This window comes from Dendronephthya gigantea, unplaced genomic scaffold (assembly GCF_004324835.1).
Source record: "Dendronephthya gigantea isolate DGI-Jeju-01 unplaced genomic scaffold, DenGig_1.0 000005F, whole genome shotgun sequence".
NCBI lineage: Eukaryota > Metazoa > Cnidaria > Anthozoa > Malacalcyonacea > Nephtheidae > Dendronephthya > Dendronephthya gigantea.
Window position 1 is genome coordinate 3482629 of NW_021163015.1, and position 23246 is coordinate 3505874.

Below are 23246 nucleotides of genomic sequence, written 5' to 3' on the forward strand. Positions count from 1 at the left end.
TGCATTCACTTGCTCTGAATTTGCATGATTGACTGACTGAATTTTGAGCTGTATTAATGGTTTGTTTCCATAAGACTGATTTGTTGACATATCCGGCTTTGAAGAAGTGTAGTCAACATATTGAAGTGTCTATTATTGTTGGACGGGCGTATATAGGAAGCTTCGTTTCAATGAATTTTGTGTCCCTAATATATATAAATATATTTGAGCGTTGATTTGTAAACTCGTGCGTACGAACAAACTTAATGATTGAATCATGCAGTGTAATTGTTTTACGAATCAATTGTGTGTGTTCAAAGTGACTTAGAATAGGTCTATGAGTATATGCAGTTCCGTTCTCCATATAGGAACAAATTAGTTCAAATCTTTCTATTTGTTTTTATTTAGCTGTTTCACAGCATGCATGCATGCATGAGGAAAAGGTTTAATGCAGAGCAATGGAAATCTCACTTGAACATGCTCCAATTGATCGTATCTCGAGGATGTTTTTCTCCATTGTTGATTATGCATGGTACTGGCAAAATTGATGGGAAATTGATTTCTTGCATGCATGCGTCATCCAAGATAGAAATTACTTGATCTATTATTAACATGACGTGAACTGCCTGTTGAGATCCGATGACTACGAAGCAAATGCTCGATCACTTACTGGGCTTGTGGTAAGTGCATTTCATCCAGAGAATGATGGATTGTTCATGATCTCCAAATGAAAATTGAGATACTTAGTTGTAAGTATAGCTCGTAAAATATTAAAATTTACTTATGCTATAAAAAGCTGTCAGCTTGAAGTTAAATTTAAGTGGTAAAAAATTCGTAAACATATCCTAATTGACTTGTATTTCTTGACAAGCGATTTCCGTCCAATTTTATTATCTTCCACGAAAATTAATCACGATTCGTGTAATGAAGGAATCATCTTCAGCCAATTAAATGCAAGTGACGCGCGTCGCAGGTGCTGCGAGTGATATTCTAATCATCCTTAGAAGCTAATTGAAGCGATATTTTAGACACAAGCTAATTTGAAATTATAAAAGTGTTAAGTTGGGATAGTCCGCTATAAGAATGGTTTATGAGAAACAATCGTTTAATCATTCAAAGATATCTAACAGAAATATCTTTCACTGTCGCATATATACCATGAAGTTAACCAATTGAAATGTCTTTTTCGTGCAGGATCAGTGCATGCATGTGTTCTGCGCTGGCGATGATTTACGAGTGTATTCAGTGCAAAGCTTAGCTAAATACTTGTCTAGAAGAGGAAACGATTTTATTTGGATAAACAATCAAACAAAAGCATGCATACGGAATGTTTTGCAATATTTCCTTAAATCTACATCGGAATTATCTAGCTATATATAAGCGTTTCATATATGGCATTCGTAATATGACTAATATCCCACGGTATATACGCATGAAATGTTTTTTATATATACGTCTAATTGAAGTTACCGTTCTGTTGCATACATGGGAAAAAGAAATCTTTTTACTGAAGCACGTGCATTGAGAGGAGCACAGCATGAGACTAAAAGCATCTTTGTTAGGTGTAGGATGAACCGGAGATATCTCAGCATGTGTTAGACTCATATCGTAACCGTTAACTGCGCAGCCTCCATCAACGGGAGTCCTCGACGGGCGATTATAAACTTTATTTTTCCACTCAAAATCAAATAGCAACAAGTTCCGTTCACGTTCACATCTAGAGCGAAGATTTGGTTATCGGATTAAAGTCTCTCATCGTGAGCGCCGTTACAGTACGCGGGTACGTCTTAGTGGTATGGTTTGTTTATAATTATAAATATTATCCTTTTTTAATTATTCTTCAAGTAAAATCATAATTAACTTTAGTATAGAGTTCAGGAAAATAATTGACATCAGTTAGAGGAAACATCAAGACAGTCGTTTTTATATAGTTATGACATAGTACCGTAGTAATATGAATGGCCATAATGAAGTGGTAGTTTTGATATGGTAAATTACTGTAAGGAACGAACTTCTATAACTGCAGTGGTTATTTTCTCATCTCTGACTCAAGTAGTATAAGAAAACGGCCATAGTCTTCAGTATACATACACTTGAAAAACAAAGTTGGTCTTACAGTCTCTTGTATAAGAAGCTGTCCCAGACGAAATATACATTGCTGCATGTGTATATTCGTCTTGATAATTGTGTACGAATGATGGGAATGTCTGCATAGTGTGCACGATACAATCTTAGTCTTAGATGCAGCTAATTGATTTCGTATGGGTTTAATAACCGTAATCCTGAATTAAGTCCAATTTTGTAGGAGTATATATATGACAAAACAAAGAATAAGTGATTGTTAATAAGCGGTCATCGAGAGATTATCTTCTTAAGACGTGAAAAAATACCCTGTGGTATGTTACAATTATACCCTTCAGTTGCAGTTCATGAAGCATTTTATTTGCAGTGCGCAGAGATTTGAATATACATTGAGTCCATGCATGCACTAATATGATACTGTCCCTAGTATATCTTAATAAGGCTTTACTAAATATAATGTATTGTATGAGGCTCAATATCCAGCAATTTTTCTGCAATCTTTAGCCGGAAATGCCAAAGGCCATGTTTTACCTCGGAATTACAATAAATTTGTACTGATGATTCCCATAGGTTTAGGAATATCCGTAATGTTCAACCTTTATTGGATAGTACGGCATGTGTTACTTAGCTTCAACATCTAAGTGTTGGATAACTTGGATCGACTCATTTATAGAGTTCTCTTGTTAAAATCTTTCATTTTTTAGCAGCCTCTATTCTGTAATGTCCCCTCCTCCATTTCCTAATCTCATCCGTTATCTTTGAATTGACCTAAAACGCACATGGTTGGGTGTTCAAAATCCCCCGCTTCAACTAAGTTCATTGTATTTAAAATTACAGTCAAGTACTTATAGTGCATTACTAAATACGTCCTTATATATATTGTTCCAATCATAACGTAAAGATAAAATCTTCACTTTAAAATTCTGGAGCAGGCGAATAGACCAAGAATTACTGGAGCAAAACATAGCTAACGGTTTATTTTTAAAATAATAACTGAAACCATTTATCAATCTAGTGTTGAACTATCTCACTTTGACAGCTTCGAAATACAAATCAATTTAAAAAGAGTGACCAATTAATTTGAACTTTTTGTTAAGCTTTTAAAGAACAATTGACGCGTTTCTTTCATATATAATGGCAAAATAAACAGTTAAAGTTATTTAATTATTTAAGCATGTAGAATGCTATAGATTCACATGCAGATGGCGAAGTGAACGCGAATAATAATATGCCTAATTCTAAATCAATGTTTAATCGTATAAAGTTGATGATAGAGTAAAACAGTATTTTGTATATATTATAGCGACATTATTATTGAATATTTTGACGTTTCCAAAGTCAACCTGCTCCCCCCCGCGTCGTCTCGCACGCACGTGCGTCACTAAATAATTTTGAAATTTAAACTTCTCCCGAAAAGAGGAGTGGCGAACAGTTTATCTCGTTAACGGTTAAATGTATTTATTTTACCGCCATTTTCATTCACATCCTTAATTGATTCTTTTTAAAAATGTTCTCATTTTTTACTAATTTGCAACATTCCTGTTTATTTGAGGCAATGTAAAGTGATCATTATCTATTTCACTCCGGCTTTAGTGAAATGATTATAACCATTTTGTTCTACATGAGTATCTAAGAAGATGATATGATGCCTCAATTTTTGTAAGCTATTGAATTTAATTGACCATCACCACAAATGATTTTTTACTGTCATTTCTGTTTGTTATTGTGGCAACTTTTTTTCGTACCTCAGGGTTCAATTTTAACTGTACCTGACTTTGGTTATGTTGATGTTTGGCGCATGCATAGAGAAGAAATAGAAGAGTAAATTTTGTTTTTTTAAAAAAAAAGTACATTTAAGGCGCGACATGAGTGCATTCGGAACCTGTTAAGCTCCTGGGTGGTTACTGGTTTGTCCTGCAATAAAATAATTTGGCACGCAAAACGTAAAAGAAGAATTTTTCAATCCGAACACGATTTATTCATTCGTTTCACACGAGAATCGTTGAACTAATCAGTTTCCTTGTGGACAGTTTTGTAAAGTTGACAGTTATAGCCTCAGGCGAGAGCTGAGTGTTTGCATGACATATTGACAGGTCAGGTAGGCTGTAGTTAAACAGGACTTTTTCAAGGTCACTACATTTACAAGGTCAAGTTTATTTGTCTCATATTTTCACAGTTTTCACGCTCGATTATATTTCGTGATTGTTCAGTTTTCGTTGGTATTAAAAGGAGCTATTTCTTGGACTAAGTGTCTTCTCAGGCATTTGTAAAACATTCAAAACTTCACGCAGTCTGGGCGGGCCAGACGGTTAACAGGCGCCAGTCATTTCTGCCACAAGATAAAAATACTCTATAGTGAAAAATACCTTTATATAGATTAGTGTTCTGTCTTATCTATGACTATATCCCACTATATTCTAATCTATAACTACGATTTATCATGCATGTATATATAGATTTTTATCCTCCTTGTAAAGTGTAAAACATAGCGGAATTAGGCTATCAGGAAATTGTACAACCATTTCTATTCACACTGTATAATTATGTAATGGAGAAACCACGAAATAATGTCCTTTATTTTGTCTTATTGATACACAAGATTCAAGGGTTTTTGCCAATCAAAACACAAGCGTTGTTGATTGCAGCCAGACAGTAATGCAAAGTCATTCTTATTACAATCATTGACGTTAAATAATTGATCTTGTTCATGATTTGCTTTTTGGCATTTAACTCTTAAGATGTGGAATATTTTGCATATATTTATGTCGACCTTCCTAACTAATTCATTGAATAGTATTTAGCAATTAGTTAGATTACTTATGACTTGGCTTGCTTGCGGTTTTTGTAAATGCATTATGTAAAGTTCACGCAAATTGTCCGTGCACGTTTTGAGCAATTTCATTGTCTGACTAAGCAAAGCCAGCGAAGCTTATTAATATATACTGACCCCTGACAGACGTGCATGCATGGTCGTGGGTGAAATATCGCACCCCAACGATGAAACATTTTCTGAATTGGAGTGACTCGTGTATGTGATTTGTATGAGAAGAAAGATTCTACGAAGGTAATCTTTTTCTAAGTCTGTTCTGCAACGTATTTGCGCACACATGCAGTATATGTAGGCTGAGTCTGTATTATTAATTAGTTTCATGTTTTCAAATGTTTTGGCGCAACAGCGAGGCTGTTTGCTCCGTAATATACTGTCGTTTTGAAAACATATTGGCGAAGAAATTTTGCAATTTCTTTGCGAAAAAGGTTTTTTTCTTTCATTCAAAGTCTTCGACCTTTCATTTGTGGAGATGTTTATATATCCGGAGTCTCTTTTTTTCATTACCCTTTCGGCTGCCATATGTGATTTATAAGATACACCGTACTCTGCAGTTTATTAATCAATATTCATCTTCAATAATGTTTATCAGCTAGTATAGAAATAAGCTCGGTTTATAAAAAGAGTTAGTTAGCTTAGACGCGTGATAGAGCGCTGTACATAGTTGTACAAATAAGCTTAGTTTAGGTTTCGTCTTGTGATAACACTGAAGCAATTGGACGCGGTCTTTGACTTCTGATCAATCAAAGAGGAATGGTTTGAAAATTGTTGTACTTTCGGGCTAACAGTTACCGTATATAACCAGTTCAAGTATTACGCTTACACTACATATGATAGTCTTGAAACTTGCATGAATCAGGCTTACACACGTCTCTGCTTTTCAGGATTAATTAAAAGAATTAAAAGATCCCGAAGATCCTGTTGGAATTAAAGGTTCCAAAATTGTTGATCAATGATGAGAAGACGTAACGTTACGCTTGCTTCAAGCACACGAAATCTGGTCTTGTTGGGATATTTTTTCATTTATTTCGTCTTCAATATATTTGCAGGTAGGAGAAATTACTGTAATATATGAATAAGCTAAATGTCTCTCGGGAATATAATTTAAATATCAAATTATGATATTGGATGGAGAACACGGAAATCAACTGCTTGGAACATATTAATTGAAAATCCCTGATCCTAATTACGGGGGATCATATTTCCAACGCTCGTATGGAAATTACATTGGTCGTCCAATCATACAGAAAGCCTGGGAGTATTCTTTGGTTTTATGTTTTGGAAGACTTACCCAGCAATAAACGTTATATCTGGAGCTTTTATACGTTTCACAGCCTTTCCCGCGGTCTAAACAACGCGAGTTTTTTCCTATCATAAAAAACCTTGTGTTTCGTCTTTAGAAAGAGGGATGTCTTATCTTGTTTTTCTGAGTTTACTTAATCTTCTTGTCTGATTTTGCGGTGTCATTACTGTCTTCGCATCAAGTCAAGCGAAATCTCAACTGATATCTAACATTAATATTTGAAATTTTATCCAGACGGGCAAATGTGGGGAAAAAAGTTGTCTGCCTGTAAAAACGTGGGCCCAACACAGGGTTTTAATTGTTGCTATAATCCAACATTCGTAAATATCTCTTCGTGGTTAACCCTCTTCATTTATAAGTTCATTTAGGTCTTACTTATTTAAATTTAGTTGTGCATAATAAATATTGAGTACGGTTGTTTTCCATCAACAAGGTTATATGAACGCAATTTTTGTCCCAAGACTCGAGTCTTGTAAATATCTTGTTTTCCAAACGCTTTATCACATGAACATCCATATTTTATATCAATGGCAGATGTTTTTTTGTTTTGGCAATGTTTGCCTTGTGTCGAGAATGAAACTGTGTCAAATATTGATCGTTGAGGTACACCGCACTTCGTTTGACGTTAGACAACCTTCCTCCCATCTTATTAAATATTTTGATGTAAATTTACTTTTTCGTGAATATATTACGTCCATGCAATGGCTTGGTCATATAGCCTTTCTTTGTACACAGATTAGAAGTTACTTCATCATAATTCCGTACTTAGTTTTGCATGAAATGTCGACAAATGCTTTTATATGTAATAGAAATCAAATTAATTCATTTCATTCCATGCAGTGACCACTGTCCACTGCAATTATAGTAATATCATCTGAAGTTTGCATGCGTGTATATAGTGGATATATTATGACTTAAAAATCACTTTCAGTTTATCCATTTTTTATATTCTAATTCAGCTCCAACGCCGACTCCCAAAGCCATGAAACCTCCAGGTAAGACTTCAGTTTCTTGGAAAGCATCTCGTTAACTTCACCCATTCCTTTCAGTTGTTCAGTTCATCTTTTAATGCACGGCGGGCCGAATCACGCCTCCTGAACATCCACGTTCTTGCAACGGCGCTGTTTGTAATCGATTATTATATTCAAAATAATATTTATTTTTTCAGTATTTCTCTCGCAACCTGGCCGTTATGAGTACAATCTTTCTTTGCCTCGCTCAGAATCAACCACGTTGAATTGCTCTGTCCAAAACCCATCAGAAACAAACATCACATGGTACAAAGTCAGAGTGAGATCAAGAAAAACTTCTATTATCCACCCGGGGAAAAACGATCTATTCATAAAAAAATTGCGAAATGTGAAGAAAACAGTAGAATTCAAGTGCAACGTTAGTAATTCAGCTGGTTACAAGATACGAACTTTTAGGATAATGGTTCATCGTAAGTATAAGAAGATACTCATTTTAACTTGTCTATGTAACTCCCCATTTCAATAATCCATTTTAAAAGGAATCTCTTATTGATTTTGTAAAATTTTTTGTAACAAAACCACTCGTTCAAGATCTTTTTAACGTGACGTTGCATGCGTGTGCATAGTGGATATATTATGACTTAAAAATCACTTTCAGTTTATCGATTTTTTATATTCTAATTCAGCTTCAACGCCGACCCCCAAAGCCATGAAACCTCCAGGTAAGACTTCAGTTTCTTGGAAAGCATCTCGTTAGCTTCACCCATTCCTTTCAATTGTTTCATCTTTTAATGCACGGCGGGTCGAATCACGTCTCTTGAACATCCACGTTCTTGAAACAGCGCTGTTTGTATTCGAATTATTATATTCAAAATATAATTTATTTTTTCAGTATTTCTCTCGCAACCTGGCCGTTATGAGTACAATCTTCCTTTGCCTCACTCAAAATCAACCACGTTGAATTGCTCTGTCCAAAACCCATCAGAAACAACCATTACATGGTATAAAATCGAAGTAAAATCAAGAAAAAATTTTACTGTCCAGCCGGGGAAAAACGATCCATTCATAAAAAAGTTGCGAAATGTAAAGAAAACAGTAGAATTCAAGTGCAACGTCAGTAATTCAGTTGGCTACAAAATACGAACTTTTAAGATAATGGTTCATCGTAAGTATAAGAAGATGCTCACTTTAACTTGTCTATGTAACTCCCCATTTCAATAATCCATTTTAAAAGGAATCTCTTACTGATTTTGTAGAATTTTTTGTAACAAAACCACTCGTTCAAGATCTTTTTAACGTAACGGTACAAGAAGGAGAGACGGCGAAGTTTGCTTGTCTTGCTGCCGGAGATGCTTTGCCTCATATTAAGTTCGTTCAGACACTCAACGGCACAGATTACGAAGTGAGAAAACTTCATAAATTTGAAAATCGTACAAGAACACAAACCATTTCGACGAATAAGAAGATTGAGTTTTACAAACATTATTTGTGGATATACAACGTGACTTTGAACGATACAGGGAAATATGTATGCAAGGCTGGCAATTCCATTGGAATCACAAGAAAGAATTTGTTTCTTCATGTTGTGACAGGCGAGACTGGTGAGTATTGACCAAGTACTAAAATACTGTTGTTTAACTTTATTTATACTACCTAATGTTACTTCACCAAACTCATCTCGCTGGTTATAAATCAAGCAATCTTGGTTGACCATACAGAACAACTTTCATTGTCGTCTGTGGGTTTATAACACATACCACCCACCACTCCATATTAAATAACAATTGAGGAGAAAACTGGATAATTTGTCGTCCAAGGTCAACAAAACACACGATAAAAAACCTCGTAAATCAACTCTGAAATCTAGTCTATCCGAATTTAAATTATGCTGATGTTCAACTTCCTAATTTTTAGCCACAGACGTAGTCACGAAGGGACTGACAACTTTGGGCGATACAAAGTCATGTAAGTCTATACAAAAAAAATCTGCAGGTCGTTTTGAGGAAAGCTAAATTCCTCTTGGATCAGAATGGCTGGAAAATACCTTGACGCTATTTTCTTTTAATATTCAGCTACAAGATCCACAACTCCTCACCAGGCTTCTGCGAAATCATTGCCGTCGTCTGGAATGAAGAGCTGGGAACTGGGTATTGTCATAAGTGTGGCCTTGGTTTTTGTGTTCGCATTTGTTGGAGTTTGTATTCTTTACCGCTGGCATCTCAACCGAAGGCTTAATAAGAAGGAGCAAGAGATTCGTATTGCGTATGAAGCTGAGAGCAAGAGCCTTCCCATGTCTCCTGCCAGGCGTTTCCTAGCGATGAACTCCGCCCAGTCCTCCTCCGGCTCTCTCACAGGCGAATTTATTTTTCGCGGCAAAGTTGGTAGCTATGGCGACGACTTTGCGCACATCAGCATACCGCTGGATAGGAAATGGGAAATAAACAGGGAGCAGTTGAGGGTAGATGGACAGCTTGGGGAAGGAGCATTTGGACGAGTTCTCAGGGCAACAGCACTTGGTGTTCCTGGTATCCCTCAGAAACACACGGTGGCCATCAAGACTTTGAAAGGTGAGACTATTTGATACAACAGATTTCTGCGCAAATGGGTAAGTCGTCAGTCAACCGTTGCAACACTAATCGGCGACTTTCTATTTTGCGTATCTAGAAAATTCCACTGAAGCTGAACTGGTAGACTTGCTTTCAGAGATGAACATGATGAAGAATATAGGGAAACACAAAAATATTGTGAATCTCATCGGTTGCTGTACACAAAATGGTAAGAATTCTTTTGCATTCTAAGGAAATGATTAAAGAATATTTATATCATGGAATTTCATTCGAAAGGTCCTCTTCTTATGGTCATTGAGTATGCAAAGTTCGGCAACTTGCGACAATTTCTACGGGATCGCAGACCAACTCATGGAGAGTTTATTGACACGTCCACAGAAGAAGACAGCTCAGCAGACGGGGAAAAACGGAACAGCGAAGACTCCATAACTTTATCTGATCTTGTCTCGTTTGCTTTCCAAATTGCGCGAGGAATGGAATACTTGGAAAGTAAAAAGGTAAAAAGATACTTCTAATCTATATCCTCTGGTTGTCCACTCAGTTCTGAAAACAATTCTAAGCTTGACTAGGAAAGAATGTTTCTAATTTCTAGTGTGTTCATCGTGATTTGGCTGCGAGAAATATTCTTGTGTCTGAAGACAAAGTTTTAAAAGTTGCTGACTTCGGTCTGGCTCGAGACGTACACGCGATGGATTATTACAGAAAAACGACGGATGTAAGATGAAATATTTATGCACCTGAATATACACAAATCACAAATAATATTCAATAATGTCTTGATGAATTATATAGGGTCGTTTGCCGGTCAAGTGGATGGCCATCGAGGCTCTGTTTGATCGCGTTTACTCTTCCAAAAGCGACGTGTAAGTTGCGTATATCATCAGCTGTTCCAACATGCGCAATCTAGTGATATTCAAATAGTTTCATTCAAGTTGTTTTTTGAATCTTTTAGATGGGGCTTTGGTGTTGTTCTGTGGGAAATAATGACCTTTGGTAAGCTTAATATAGCGGCGTGCAAGTACAGTTTGGTCGTTTGAGCAAACAAGCAACGTTGAACAATGTTTGCTAAAATTTGAATAATTTTAGTTCTCTTTCTTAATTTCAAGGTGGCACTCCCTATCCAAGCTTGCCAGTGGAGGACTTGTTCGAACTTCTTCAGTCAGGATACCGGATGGAAAAACCTCATAACTGTCCAAACAATATGTAAGCAAATAATCATGGCAAAAACTCGGTTTTGTGAATGCAATTACTTTATTCACTGTTTCTTTCTAGTTACGAAATTATGCAGAATTGTTGGGTAGAGAACCCTATCAATAGACCAACATTCACACATCTCGTTCAAATATTTGACTCCATTCTCACAAATCTTTTATCCTCGGTAAGAATTGCTCTGGATACATTCCTTCAGATACCGTGTATTTCAATTGGCCAAAAGGCGTAACATCGCCTAAATCTCATTCCTATGTTACTCCACAGCAATATATAGATACTGGATCGTCAACATGCGAGAGGTTGTTGTCAGGAGCTAGTGATGAGTCTACCAGCGAGCAAATCCCGCACTTGATTGCTTTATCCAATGATAGCGTCTTTCGTCGAGACAGTGAAGCGACACAAGAGGGATACACAAGGCATAAAGGACAGCAAACTTCTTCCACATCTGATAGTCATCCTTCGTCTTCGTATGAACTGTTATCAGCGAGGTGTGCTCCTCATGAGAGTGATGTCTAATGCCGTAATGAAAAGTTGAAATGGTTTGGCACTTTGGCTTCTGTTTCAAAGAAACGACAGAGCCTAACACAGTGTGCAATCACGCATCATCACAAGACCGTCTCTAATCTTCTATAAACCAACAAATTTTTTTCAGAAGATTTATAAAAGAGTACACTTGTGTGGTGTCTTAAATTACTCCCACATCATGATTTAATACAGCTTGATTTAGGTCGATAACTGATCATAAGTTGGTAATTTTTAGAATATGGTCAGATTCCATCTTCCCAGGGCACAAACGTAATGGTCAACTTCAGAAGTAATATTCAGTAATGCGTCGCATGAACCTCTGTATACTCATGCTAGTGCTTGCTTGTGCACATATCCTCAAAATATAATCTTTCTAAATATTGTAAATAAAATATATCCCTAATGATATCGTTTTCGATTGAGTTTACAGTTTATACTGAGGTCAGAAATGATTCTAAAATTTGCATATTTTCCGCTTTCTTCGCCCAGTCTCCTCTGTCAGCGCGGCCGTGGACGGAGAACTCTGGGAAGGTACTCGATTTCGAAAAAGATTACAGAAATTTTGTACAAAACGTGGTCGAGGGAACTCTGCCCTCGTTTAAAAAAACACTCTGAGAATGTCTAAGCGAAGGCTTGATGTCGACGATGTTAAGAAATCGAAAGAGATGGCGTAAGTATAAAGTCGTTTACTTTATCATATCTGTTAGATTTGCTCACAAAATGGAAATAGAACGAGTTCTTGTGCAAATATCTGGTTTTACTTTACCGGTGAGGTATAAAAACGTTAAGTTGGTGTTTGATTTTATAAAGATAACATACCATTCATTTTGAGTTTTCTTGCACGGAAGCTGAAAATTTGTTTAGGAACCTAAATCATGTTGAACGCCCTTTTTGGAAATGAATGTATTGCCATTTATGTCAGTTGTTTCTGTGTTTTGAATGACTTGTGTCGTGTGATAGTTGCCAGTCTTCGTGTCATTGCTGTTTTAATATAGAAGTTGTTTCTATAAGGAATGCTTGCACTGCTTTTTTGCAACATGCAGGACAGGCACTAGCCATTGCTTGTTTAGAAAATGTTCTACAAGAAGTGTTTGTTTTCTGCATTGTCACAAAACATTGTAACAACATCAGTAAGTGACAGTACCTGTTGACAATGTCTTAATAAGCCCAGGTCAAATGAAGGTGTAAGTTGATGCAAATCAATAGGTTGTACCTGCTTGTGTCCATCAACTTCCAACTTTATTAATTCACATCAAATGTGAGCTGTATGAATTAAACTGCAGATCAAACTTTAATATTTGTCAATGGGTGCTCAGAGTAAAGTGCAACTTTCATCTCACATTCTTGCATGACCAGAGTCATCCAATCAATAAAACACCTCTGTTTTGTTTCTTGTTTAGTGATTTTGAAAATCTGAAGTTAAAAATTAAACTTAATCCACATTCTGGCCGGCCCTACACAGATAGATATTATGAAATCCTTAAGAAACGTCTTCAGTTGCCGGTGTGGGAATATAAAGAAAGGTTTATGGATATGCTAGATAAAAATCAATGCATAGTCTTAGTTGGTGAAACAGGGTCTGGGAAGACAACACAGGTAATATTGTAATCTTTTACCTCTGTAGTTCATTCTTAGGTTGCAGTTTTAACTTCCGTTGAAAAGTAAAATCATATAGTTATAGGTGGAATGAAATACTAGTAATCCAACAGATCTTTCTACAAGGAATAACAGGGGAAGTTTTGAGACTTAACTTGATTGATATGAAATATTTCATTGTAAAGATTCCTCAATGGTGTGTGGAAGGCAGAAAAGATCAGCGGAAAGGTGTAGCTTGCACACAACCCAGAAGAGTGGCAGCCATGAGTGTTGCACAACGTGTTGCAGATGAAATGGATGTCATTATTGGCCAAGAAGTTGGATACAGCATTCGATTTGAAGATTGTACAAGTGCTAGAACAGTCATGAAGTAGGCATTGCCATTCTTTATAGCATTGTCTTTGAGTAAAAATCCTTCATACAATTTTCTACATATTTTTCCTAAAATGAATGGGGTTTAACTTCTACAGATATATGACTGATGGTATGCTTCTTCGAGAAGCAATGACTGATCCACTGTTGGATAAATATGACTGTATTTTGCTTGATGAAGCTCACGAGAGAACTTTGGCAACAGATATACTCATGGGATTACTGAAAGAGGTATGATGTACTCTATTGCTTACAAAATCCAATCTACTTACAATTTAAATGATACCATATCTTTTTGAAAGTTTTAATGATATCTCACATTTACTTAATACTCAGGTTGTTGCACAAAGAAAAGACATCAGAGTAGTCGTCATGAGTGCCACACTTGATGCTGGCAAGTTTCAAGAATACTTCAACAATTGTCCATTATTGAATGTTCCTGGACGTACACATCCTGTCGAGATCTTCTACACACCAGAACCTGAACGAGACTATCTTGAGGCAGCCATACGAACTGTTGTACAGATTCACATGTGTGAAGAAGTCGAGGGTGATTTATTGCTTTTCCTCACTGGTCAAGAGGTGAGAGTGACCTATTGATTTGGTAGATGTGATTGAGTGGATGGTTAAATAAAATCAAGGCCCGCAATCAACAACTAAATGCTCTCACCCACTCATCGTAAAAACTAAGCTGCGAACTTGCGAGTTTTATTTTGTGGTGGGTGGAAAAGATCCTTAAATCTTTCAACTGCTTCTAGGAAATTGAGGAAGCTTGCAAACGTATCCGAAAAGAAATAGATAATCTTGGTGGGGAAGTTGGGGAATTAAAGTGTATCCCACTGTACTCCACATTACCCCCCCAGCTACAACAACGCATTTTCGAATCAGCCCCAGAGAATCGTCCAAATGGTGCAATAAGTCGCAAGATTGTTGTCTCAACCAATATTGCAGAGACATCATTGACTATTGACGGTGTTGTCTTTGTTATTGACCCAGGATTTTCTAAACAAAAGGTTTGTATTTGGTAATATTTTTACATAAAATATTCATCGCGAAGTTCGTACATTAGCGTGCTAGAAAATTACTCATTTATCTATTTTTATTTATAATTTATTATGGAAGAGAATCTTTGAATCCTGAGGGTAAAAATGAGCATTTTGTTTCGTTCAAATATTGAAATAATTCCATCCTATTTCAAAGGTTTACAATCCTCGTATCCGAGTGGAATCCTTGCTTGTGTCTGCTATTTCCAAAGCAAGCGCCCAGCAACGGGCAGGAAGAGCTGGTCGAACAAAACCTGGCAAATGTTTTCGTTTGTACACGGAGAAAGCTTTCCAAACAGAGATGCAAGACAACACGTATCCTGAAATATTGAGATCAAATCTTGGGACGGTTGTTTTACATCTTAAAAAACTTGGAATTGACGATCTTGTGCATTTTGATTTTATGGATCCGCCTGGTATGTTCCTTCACTTGTTTTCGATCAAACTTATACAGCAAGTACTCGCTGTTTTTCTGAAGAAACTCTGAATCGATTTAAACTTTTTATGCGATGCAATAGAGAACAATATTTACTGTTTGTTCTAGCGCCAGAGACGCTGATGAGAGCCCTGGAATTGTTGAATTATCTCGGTGCGTTGGACGACAATGGTGATTTGACGGAGCTTGGTTCAATGATGGCTGAGTTTCCACTGGATCCTCAACTTGCCAAGATGGTCATCGCAAGTTGTGAATTCAACTGCTCCAACGAGATTCTCTCTATAACAGCCATGTTATCAGGTGAGCATATCCCTGTTTTAACTACGAAGATATGTCTCATGTGGTCGTGTTAAGATACTCAATGTCTTTCTTTTCTAGTTCCACAATGTTTCCTTCGTCCAAACGAGGCTAAAAAGGCGGCAGACGAGGCTAAGATGAAGTTCGCTCATATTGACGGAGATCATCTGACGCTTCTTAATGTTTACCACGCTTTCAAACAAAGTAAGTTGGAAATATCCTATCACTACAACTATTTTATCTTCATTCACCCAGCATGTCATGATCACGTGTAGATCACGAGGATTCGCAATGGTGTTACGATAACTTCGTGCAGTTCCGTTCGCTGAAGTCAGCCGACAGTGTCCGAGATCAACTCGTTCGAATCATGGATCGTTTCAATCTTGCCCGACGTAGCACAGACTTCAACAGCAAAGATTATTATATAAACATAAGAAAAGCACTTGTATCTGGATTTTTTATGCAGGTATTGTAATATTGTTATATTCCAGGGGGGTAACACTCGCTTTTCATTACTTGTAAGCTAAGCCAACTCCCGTCCCCTCCCTTCTTCGGTACCTCCCGGTTACGTCATGGCGAGGATCTATATAAGTTAGCCAATGACGTTTGTAGTTCTGTAGATGATTACTGACCGTTAAATATCATTGCACGTGAACTCTGCGAGACAGGTTGCGCATCTTGAGAGGTCTGGCCACTACTTGACAGTCAAGGACAACCAGGTAAGCGTTCTTCAATAGTTCAATTTACTCTGTCGAATCGATTCCAATTCGTACCAGGCGAAACAAAACGTGAATAAGACTTTCTTAAACCGTTGTGAGTATCTTGTCTTTAGGTTGTACAACTCCACCCGTCTACTGTGTTAGACCATAAACCTGAATGGGTGTTGTACAACGAGTTTGTTCTTACAACGAAGAATTACATCAGAACTTGTACCGAAGTTAAACCCGAGTGGTGAGTTTGGTTTGACTTGTCGAAAATGGCTTTTCACTTGTCTGAAAACTTGTTTTCTTCATCCTAGGCTAGTGAAGGTGGCCCCACAGTATTACGACATGAGGAATTTCCCGAATTGCGAGGCAAGGAGGATCTTAGAACGTGTTATTGAAAGACTCATGAAAGGACGTTAAGGTGTAGTCGTTAACAGTTTCATTGACTTTGCTAAATACTATAGCAGTTGTAATATTGTTTATCACCTGATACTCTGCTTGAATCTTGTTTCAAGAGGATCGTCAAGTAGACTGCTTGTTCGGAAAGTTCTTATATGTACTGAGACAATATTGTAGATGGCATTTATTTTCACTCCATGAACAGTTCGGCTATCGATAGTCCACCTGCCGTTCATCGTGAAATTAAATGCATCTAATTCATTTCAAAATTCTGTTCAAAATGCTTGTCCATACGTGTCCTGCTGGAACTAAACGTAATTCCTTGATTCCTGAGCAATGGAATGGCAGATTACTACCAGAGAATAAGGGACACATAAACACATTTTTCGCTCGTTTGTTTGACGAATCTTGCTTCTCTTGCTGAAGTCAGACTAACATATGTTGTGTATGAGAAGTTTAATGCTAAATTGTTTGTACAGCTAGTTCAATAATCTCCATAATACACCACTTCAATAAAACATAACGCAAAGAAAAATACATTGTGGGCATAAATATTATTACATAGAGTTCCTCTCTGTTTTACAGAGCGTATATTAAACATTAACATCAATTGATTCAATATTCAATATGGCGTTCACAAAACTTTAAATGGCGAACCCTGGAATTAATGTCAATGTTTTTACAGAAATGAATGAAACATAAATCTAAAATTTCGAAAGGTCTATATTTCAACTTCGATGGAGCAGCCAGGACATGCTCTAGCTCACTAATTTTTTTGCCTTTTGAAATGTTTTCAACAGTACTGCAAGAACGTGAAATTGACGTTTGTCAACCCGCAATTCGTATTCTTATTCTTATAAATTCCAGCAAATCTGGGCAACCATTTCACCAGGAATCCGGCCAGTTACAAGCTTATTCGGGCCTGCGATATAATTAAATATTTATGTAAAAATTTCATTCAACTTTTCCATTTTCCGTCTCGTTACCGTCTTGTCCATTCGTTGTTGTTTCTGTGGGACTTTTCTGTTCTGATTCTTTATTATCTGATAAAAAAAATTAATGTACAAGCTTTGGTATAATTCTAAACAGAGGCTATACTAGACCTTGTAGCTTTGGTATACGACTTCTCTACCTAAGGCTCGTAGCCAATATTCGTCTGTCATAGCGAGTGACTTGTCATACCTCTCTCAGAAGCAGCTTTTCGTTTCTTCATCAACTTAAACAAATCTTCATCCATTTCATTTTCATCCTCTAACATGTCCCCTGTCGATTGACTCCGAGGTTTGCTACGTAAAGTCACTGATCTAAAGTCACTTTCTGGACCAGTCGATTCTGAACACGATCTAGGTTTTCGGTCGTTTGCTTTGCGTAGTTGTACACCAAAATTGACCGGTTTTTGTCCCTCGTTCTCTCCTCCATTCGCGCCTTGTGTTGGCGGCCGTTTCATGGCTTTCTACAATGAAATACGATTTCAAAAAAAAAGTTTTTTCCTTTGTCATATTTGACCATGATCCAAATCTTAAGAGTACACACTTACGAGAACGTCTCTCAGGTTTTCCATAGCTGAGCCATCGCCGTCTCCTCCCTCAGGCGCCGTGGCCTGTCAGAAATGAACAAATTTTTACACAAACTAACATTTGATTTCATTCATGCAATTTCTATATTTGCATTCATTGTACCGCAAACAAACAAATCATTTCAAAACAACATGATTGAATCTTGTTTGGTCAATGGTAAGATCATTATTTACAAGATTTTTAGAGATATTACTGGGGATATTTTGTATGGCAGGTGATAATCCTAACCTGGCGTTGAACGGTTTTTCTGAGTTCAACTTTTCCACACCTGATTCTGTCCATCATCTCAGACATCGCTTTTATGCGTGGATCTTCCTTTGTTTGTGATTTACCTAATGAACAGTTGAAGACCTCTCAATCAGTTTTATCAAAAGACACAACAAGAAAGCCGTGAACAAAGCGGGGGACTGGTGAGAAATTAAAGCAACTTATTAGATTGTCCGTGGTGAGTATAGTTCCATCATCACCCCCCCCGTAATGGTCATCAAATGAATCTATCTGTACTGCAATTTGAGAATGACCAATTGAAAGAATTTATGTTTTACTTTTTTTCAGTTGCTTTTTTCCACCGGAGCTGACAATTCCAACAAATTTCCTGTGAAAAAAGTGCTGTTTCAACGATACGTTCAATGAAGGTAAATTCATATGATTTTCAGTGTTCGGATAACGTTGCAACTTACTTCAGTAGCTGTGATGGTGCGGGGGGTGGAGGAGGTGGAGGGGGTAATGGGGGTGGTGGAGGGGCCTCGGGGGCTTCTTTAGCTTGCTTCAGAAGCTCCTCAAATTTCTTGGCTGTAAGCAAAAGAGATGAAAGTGAATTTATTGATCGGAGTAGGAAAGTTCAAGTAGTTTGCGCTAACCTTTAGCCTCTGCTTCGCTCGCGCGTGTTTGAGCTTGAGTCAATCGTGCCTCCAGTGTCTCCATTCCTTGTGCAAATGTGTTTATCTTTTCTTCCAAACCTAAATTGTTTGAAACCAGTGAATAACAAAAACCATCCCAATACGGAAGGCGTGTTATGATTTCATGTTCTGAATCTTGAGAGTTTATACTCACTTTTCAATTTGCACACATCATTTGACGAAGCCAGTTCATTCTCGAGGTCTTTTACCTGAGATTTGACGATGAAGAAATCATGGGTCACAGGCTGCCTCATCCTAACTGCGATTCATCGCTGAAAATTGAAAGTTTATTCTTTACCTTTTCATCAAATTCTGTTCTTTGTTCATGCAATTTCTTCGTGAGATTACTTATTTCTTCCAGAGCTTCTTTCAACTTATCTTTTCCCGAGAGTTCTTTTGAAATCAATTCACTCTGTTTTACCGCAGCTTCATGTTCCCGATTCGCCTGGAATTGTTGAAAAAGAAATGAATGAAGTTTTCTAACGAGATTTCGTATCGTCGTGCATCAGTGTTGAGAGTTATAGTAGGAGGAAATGATGGAAAACACTAGGAGGATGGTCAATCTTTTTTGCATTGATTCTCTATTGCAGTTCGTATTTCTCCCCTGTGAAACGAATCATTGTAGATTGCGGTTCAAATTACTTCATGACGCCCGTGCATGCTGCGAATACTTGCCGTGGGGTTCCTGGTCTCACCGGGTTCTTCAGACTCCTAAAATTGGAATTAATCAGCTCCATTCCTTCAAAACGGTGCTGATTGTGCGAGTGAAGTGCGTATTAACTTAATTTCCTCCAGTTGTGTGAAGAGCAGCGAACAAATGAACACTTTTGAACAGTGTTTGATAGAATACTCCTCACTAAAAAGAGTTCAGCTTTCCGCTTGGATCAGATGGAAGGAACACCAAACAAGATGACTTTGTTGTCGTCTTCGTTTTGATCGTAATGCAAAACAACCATTAATGATTTCCTATCCAACTTTTCTGTCTTTTCAGACAGGTCATTGAAGACGAAAACCCGTTCGTTGTTTCCGTCTCTAATTTTTCTATTAGACGCATTTAGTTTTTAAAGAAATGCCTTATGCCTACCTCAGCAGCTAGTTTTTCAGCCTGGGCTCGACATTGCATTTCCACAGCATATTTCCGCTGTAAGTTTGAATAATCATCCAGAGCAAGCAGGGAAACTGCAGGAAGAAGAAATAGCATTAAGTGCCTCGCACAATAAATGTGTTTAAGCTCATGGAACATAGGTATCTTCACCTCGATTCAACTGTTTGAAATTTGCTCTGTTATTCTCTAATTCCTCCTTTGTTTTCTTGTGTTCTTCCGTTTCTTTACTAAGCTGTAAAATATACAAGTTATTTGATCTCCATATACAAGGAAGGATTGATTGAAGTATTCCTACAAACCATTTCTTCTGTGTGGTGTAATGTTTTGGTCAGCTCTTCCATCTTTATTTGAAGCGACTCTACTTGTTCTTTTAGACCTGTTTTAAGCAAAAATTTATCATTTTTGCTCTGTGATAGCATACTGAAGGATTGCTGCTTCCCATTAGAATAAATAACTACCTTCAATTTGTTTGTTACAGACCCCATGGTCATCTGTGGAGGAATCGTCACTTACATCTGTTTTACCTGAAAGCTCTTCCTATAAGATAGAAATACATGTTGACAGAAATCACAGTTGAGTTGTTGTTTTTAAAGCTGCTTCTGTGAAATCAAACTACTGAGAGATCTACAAACCAAATCAAAGTCAACAGCCTTAGCCACCAGAGTATTCAACAAGATAGTACTTTGTCTTTTCAGTTGTTTATTCTGTTTGACTTGCTATGAAAAATATTAAGATATTTAACATAAGAAACATAGTGTTTAACATGTTACACCTGTCTGAGTTATTCTCTCCTGGCAGAATAGGCAAAGGTTTCAATGATAAGTACCTGTTTAGCATATTCTTCTGCCTTGTCTCTGCATTCCTGTTCAATTTCAAACTTCCTGTGAAGGTTGTCATACTCACCCAAAGCTTCACCAGATACTAAAAGATTGCCAAGTTTTACTATATTAGTTGTAGTTTAAGAATTTGTGCAGCCTTGTCTCCAGCACCTACAATTTGCCTATAATCTTCTGATGAGGATGAATTTTGCAACAGGATATCTAGCATGCTGGACAAATCAATTGGATTAATGAATGCTCTTCCTCATACCAGGAAAAGTTTTTAAAATGATATTTCTAAACAGTGTGCATACATGTTTTAAAGATTTTCACTTTAATTCTTCTACACTTAATTAATATTCCCAATGCTGCAGTAAGTAAACAAAATAAATATATGGATAATTATGGGCTTAAGATATATTACTTTGGCTTGCTTTGTTAAAACTTTGCAAAGTTCTGAATTGCCCAAATGATTTGACAAAATAAATAGTTTACACTAGCTAGGTATATTCAGGGACTTGTATATTGGGTGAATAGAGTGAAATACAATATTTAATTGCTAGAAAATCAGTTTGGGGAACCCCAATGCACACATGCGTCCAATTAGTGAGGCGGCAAGCTTTCACATTACGTTAATAATTAATGCGTGAACTGTTAATAATTTACTAGAAACCAGATGATTTTTTTTTAAAAATATACTTATTACAAATCTTGATGATATAAATACCCGCTTCGGGCTATAAAATCTGACTAAAATTTGTTTTATTGCTCATTTGTAGGGAAATATTTGGATCCGTGTTTATGCGTTTCCTTGTGAAAGTGATATTGTATAAACAGTTGATATAAATTTTTTTCCAACCTTCCTTGAGTACGTCCAATTCCTTTTTTGTACGTAAATAATTCTCACGTTCTTCCAAATACTGCAAAAAACACGTCGAAATTTACAAGAACGATAGCTCAGCAACGTGGGGAAACTAGCTCGAGGACATCTAAACATTCCTACGTTGATTCATCAGCATGCAAGCATGCATCGATTGCAACACTGACCAAAGGGGTAACAAATAAAAGCAATAAATTAAGATTCGAATCTTGTATCAAAATCTAACCTTGCTATAGTTTTCTTCACACTTCTTCTGAAGATCCTCAAACTCGCTGATAGCTGTAAAAGAAGGCGATTTTTTAGCGTCAACAGTAAAGCCTCATTCTGACTTCCGCGTTATGATCTATTTGACAAACTTACGCTATATTATTATAGATATATTGCCGCAAGAAATCGATTTTTACTGCTGATATATTACCCTTCAATGAAATAATCCTCAGCGTGTTGAATTTGCCTTCGTAATCGTTTTTGTCCGCGTTTTTGCTATTGCAAAGCTTGGAATCCTGTTTCTTCGACCCCATGATTTCAGATTGCGATGAAACGAAACATAAAGTCACAAATCACAATAACAAAGGCTTGGAATATTTTGCAGCGACTCTGAACTTCCGGTTCGAAATTGATCAAATCAGTTTGCATGCGTCAGCTCCGGGGGGAGTGCTAACTTCATCTTCATGGAATGTCAGGTTAATAACTGTGGGTTAATCAAGTGCAGAGATTCCTAGAAATCTGCCAACTGAAATACTCCTTATATATATATACTGGAAGAAACCTAGCCCTATAAAATCTCAATTATACTCTATTGAATAATTTTAATTCAGTGTCCAACCGGAGCTATTCAAATCACAATAAATCAGACTTTACTAAAGGTCGCATTACACACTACTGACATTACTATTTTTATACACATTGTGCGATTGCACGTTTCTCATTCTTTCAAGTAAATGCTTCATATGGAAATGACTAGATCTAAGACACGATTTCTAGTACAACATTTAGGATGTTTTCCGGCGTTTTTGTGTTTGTACCTGAGTAAATCATAAATATTACCGTAAACAAAATCTAACTTCGGGTATTGACGTTGCTTTGAAAACAACTCAAACAGAAATATTCTATAATTTCGTTGTTTTGAAATTCAAAGAGCGACTCTGAATCTCTGATCCTTTGACCTATTGTCCGGTTTTTTTGACACACATCACGGCAAAGACCGGATTGATGTATTTGGCAAATAGCCATAAATACAAGTCAGAATTTGCGCAGTCGTGGTTAGCTTTCTATCCACATAGCATCGCTAATTATAGAATGCAAATCCTCGCCTGAAAAAAAGCTGTTCGCGTAAGTGCAATTTAAACACTGTAAGGTGGTCCTTTAGTTTTATGCAACTGTTCTTTGTCGACACAAACCCGCAGGAATCAGAGCTGTATCATGCGATAACAAATTAATACCTAAAGATCGAATTTCCTGAAGCATTTATGGAGGGGCTGTTTGAATACGGCATATGTATTTGTGATAAGGGCTACCTTTATCATCATCGATCGCTATTAGCTTTGATGCATAAAGTTTTATTCGGACGGATATGCAGTGAGTTTGTTTGCACCAAAATTGCAGTTGTTGTTTTGAAATGAACAAGGAAAGCGGAAGCCATTTCAGTGCAAAC

General features: G+C 37.0%; 3 protein-coding genes across 8 annotated transcripts; 2 read left to right on the forward strand and 1 right to left on the reverse strand.

The window, feature by feature from the left end:
* Positions 1 to 1086: 1086 nt before the first annotated feature.
* Positions 1087 to 11859, forward strand: LOC114516224 (fibroblast growth factor receptor 2-like). Of its 4 annotated transcripts, none has more exons than XM_028535643.1 (17): positions 1087 to 1759; positions 5773 to 5937; positions 7151 to 7186; positions 7360 to 7632; positions 7849 to 7884; positions 8055 to 8327; positions 8419 to 8763; positions 9077 to 9127; positions 9235 to 9729; positions 9827 to 9937; positions 10006 to 10226; positions 10322 to 10444; positions 10522 to 10592; positions 10682 to 10722; positions 10836 to 10932; positions 11002 to 11107; positions 11206 to 11859. In XM_028535643.1, the coding sequence occupies exons 2-17, from the start codon at positions 5841 to 5843 to the stop codon at positions 11455 to 11457; spliced, it is 2628 nt and encodes an 875-aa protein (XP_028391444.1). In that variant the 5' UTR covers positions 1087 to 1759; positions 5773 to 5840; the 3' UTR covers positions 11458 to 11859. The 4 variants fall into 4 exon arrangements, with proteins under 4 accessions (XP_028391444.1, XP_028391447.1, XP_028391446.1 ...); XM_028535644.1 differs by lacking the exon at positions 1087 to 1759 and adding an exon at positions 5025 to 5125; XM_028535646.1 differs by lacking the exons at positions 7849 to 7884; positions 8055 to 8327.
* A 147-nt stretch (positions 11860 to 12006) lies between these two features.
* Positions 12007 to 16642, forward strand: LOC114515754 (putative pre-mRNA-splicing factor ATP-dependent RNA helicase PRP1). Of its 2 annotated transcripts, XM_028535046.1 has the most exons (13): positions 12007 to 12136; positions 12867 to 13062; positions 13248 to 13432; positions 13533 to 13665; positions 13771 to 14016; positions 14193 to 14447; positions 14635 to 14893; positions 15022 to 15213; positions 15292 to 15414; positions 15486 to 15676; positions 15879 to 15929; positions 16043 to 16161; positions 16229 to 16642. In XM_028535046.1, exons 1-13 carry the CDS (start codon positions 12084 to 12086, stop codon positions 16332 to 16334), a joined length of 2109 nt encoding a protein of 702 aa, XP_028390847.1. In that variant the 5' UTR covers positions 12007 to 12083; the 3' UTR covers positions 16335 to 16642. The 2 variants fall into 2 exon arrangements, 1 of the variants encoding a protein (XP_028390847.1); XR_003686245.1 differs by lacking the exon at positions 16229 to 16642 and having other exon boundaries at positions 15823 to 15929; positions 16043 to 16091.
* Positions 16643 to 16863: 221 nt separating this feature from the next.
* On the reverse strand, positions 16864 to 22993 carry LOC114515755 (shootin-1-like). 2 transcript variants are annotated; one of them, XM_028535047.1, is made up of 19 exons: positions 22011 to 22993; positions 21819 to 21871; positions 21572 to 21632; positions 20721 to 20815; positions 20527 to 20610; positions 20353 to 20431; positions 20194 to 20270; positions 20045 to 20126; positions 19874 to 19968; positions 19465 to 19500; positions 19088 to 19234; positions 18944 to 18998; positions 18751 to 18849; positions 18571 to 18682; positions 18436 to 18485; positions 18119 to 18222; positions 17851 to 17913; positions 17496 to 17766; positions 16864 to 17356 (listed from the first exon to the last, which is right to left on the reverse strand). In XM_028535047.1, exons 1-19 carry the CDS (start codon positions 22111 to 22113, stop codon positions 17268 to 17270), a joined length of 1755 nt encoding a protein of 584 aa, XP_028390848.1. In that variant the 5' UTR covers positions 22114 to 22993; the 3' UTR covers positions 16864 to 17267. The 2 variants fall into 2 exon arrangements, with proteins under 2 accessions (XP_028390848.1, XP_028390849.1); XM_028535048.1 differs by lacking the exon at positions 19465 to 19500 and having other exon boundaries at positions 22011 to 22992.
* Positions 22994 to 23246: the final 253 nt, after the last annotated feature.

What these genes read in the sequence shown, in the direction of transcription:
- LOC114516224 (XM_028535643.1), top strand. Translation starts at nt 5,841, where the DNA reads ATGATGAGAAGACGTAACGTTACGCTTGCTTCAAGCACACGAAATCTG. An exon ending in CAAAGCCATGAAACCTCCAG is followed by an intron (nt 7,885 to 8,054) that starts GTAAGACTTCAG and finishes TTATTTTTTCAG; the next exon opens with TATTTCTCTCGCAACCTGGC. An exon ending in TCACAAATCTTTTATCCTCG is followed by an intron (nt 11,108 to 11,205) that starts GTAAGAATTGCT and finishes GTTACTCCACAG; the next exon opens with CAATATATAGATACTGGATC.
- LOC114515754 (XM_028535046.1), top strand. Translation starts at nt 12,084, where the DNA reads ATGTCTAAGCGAAGGCTTGATGTCGACGATGTTAAGAAATCGAAAGAG. An exon ending in AGTGCTAGAACAGTCATGAA is followed by an intron (nt 13,433 to 13,532) that starts GTAGGCATTGCC and finishes TAACTTCTACAG; the next exon opens with ATATATGACTGATGGTATGC. An exon ending in CAGGATTTTCTAAACAAAAG is followed by an intron (nt 14,448 to 14,634) that starts GTTTGTATTTGG and finishes CCTATTTCAAAG; the next exon opens with GTTTACAATCCTCGTATCCG.
- LOC114515755 (XM_028535047.1), bottom strand. Translation starts at nt 22,113, where the DNA reads ATGGGGTCGAAGAAACAGGATTCCAAGCTTTGCAATAGCAAAAACGCG. An exon ending in CTGAAAAACTAGCTGCTGAG is followed by an intron (nt 19,501 to 19,873) that starts GTAGGCATAAGG and finishes TTCCAATTTTAG; the next exon opens with GAGTCTGAAGAACCCGGTGA. An exon ending in AAAAAAGCAACTGAAAAAAA is followed by an intron (nt 18,223 to 18,435) that starts GTAAAACATAAA and finishes ACTGTTCATTAG; the next exon opens with GTAAATCACAAACAAAGGAA.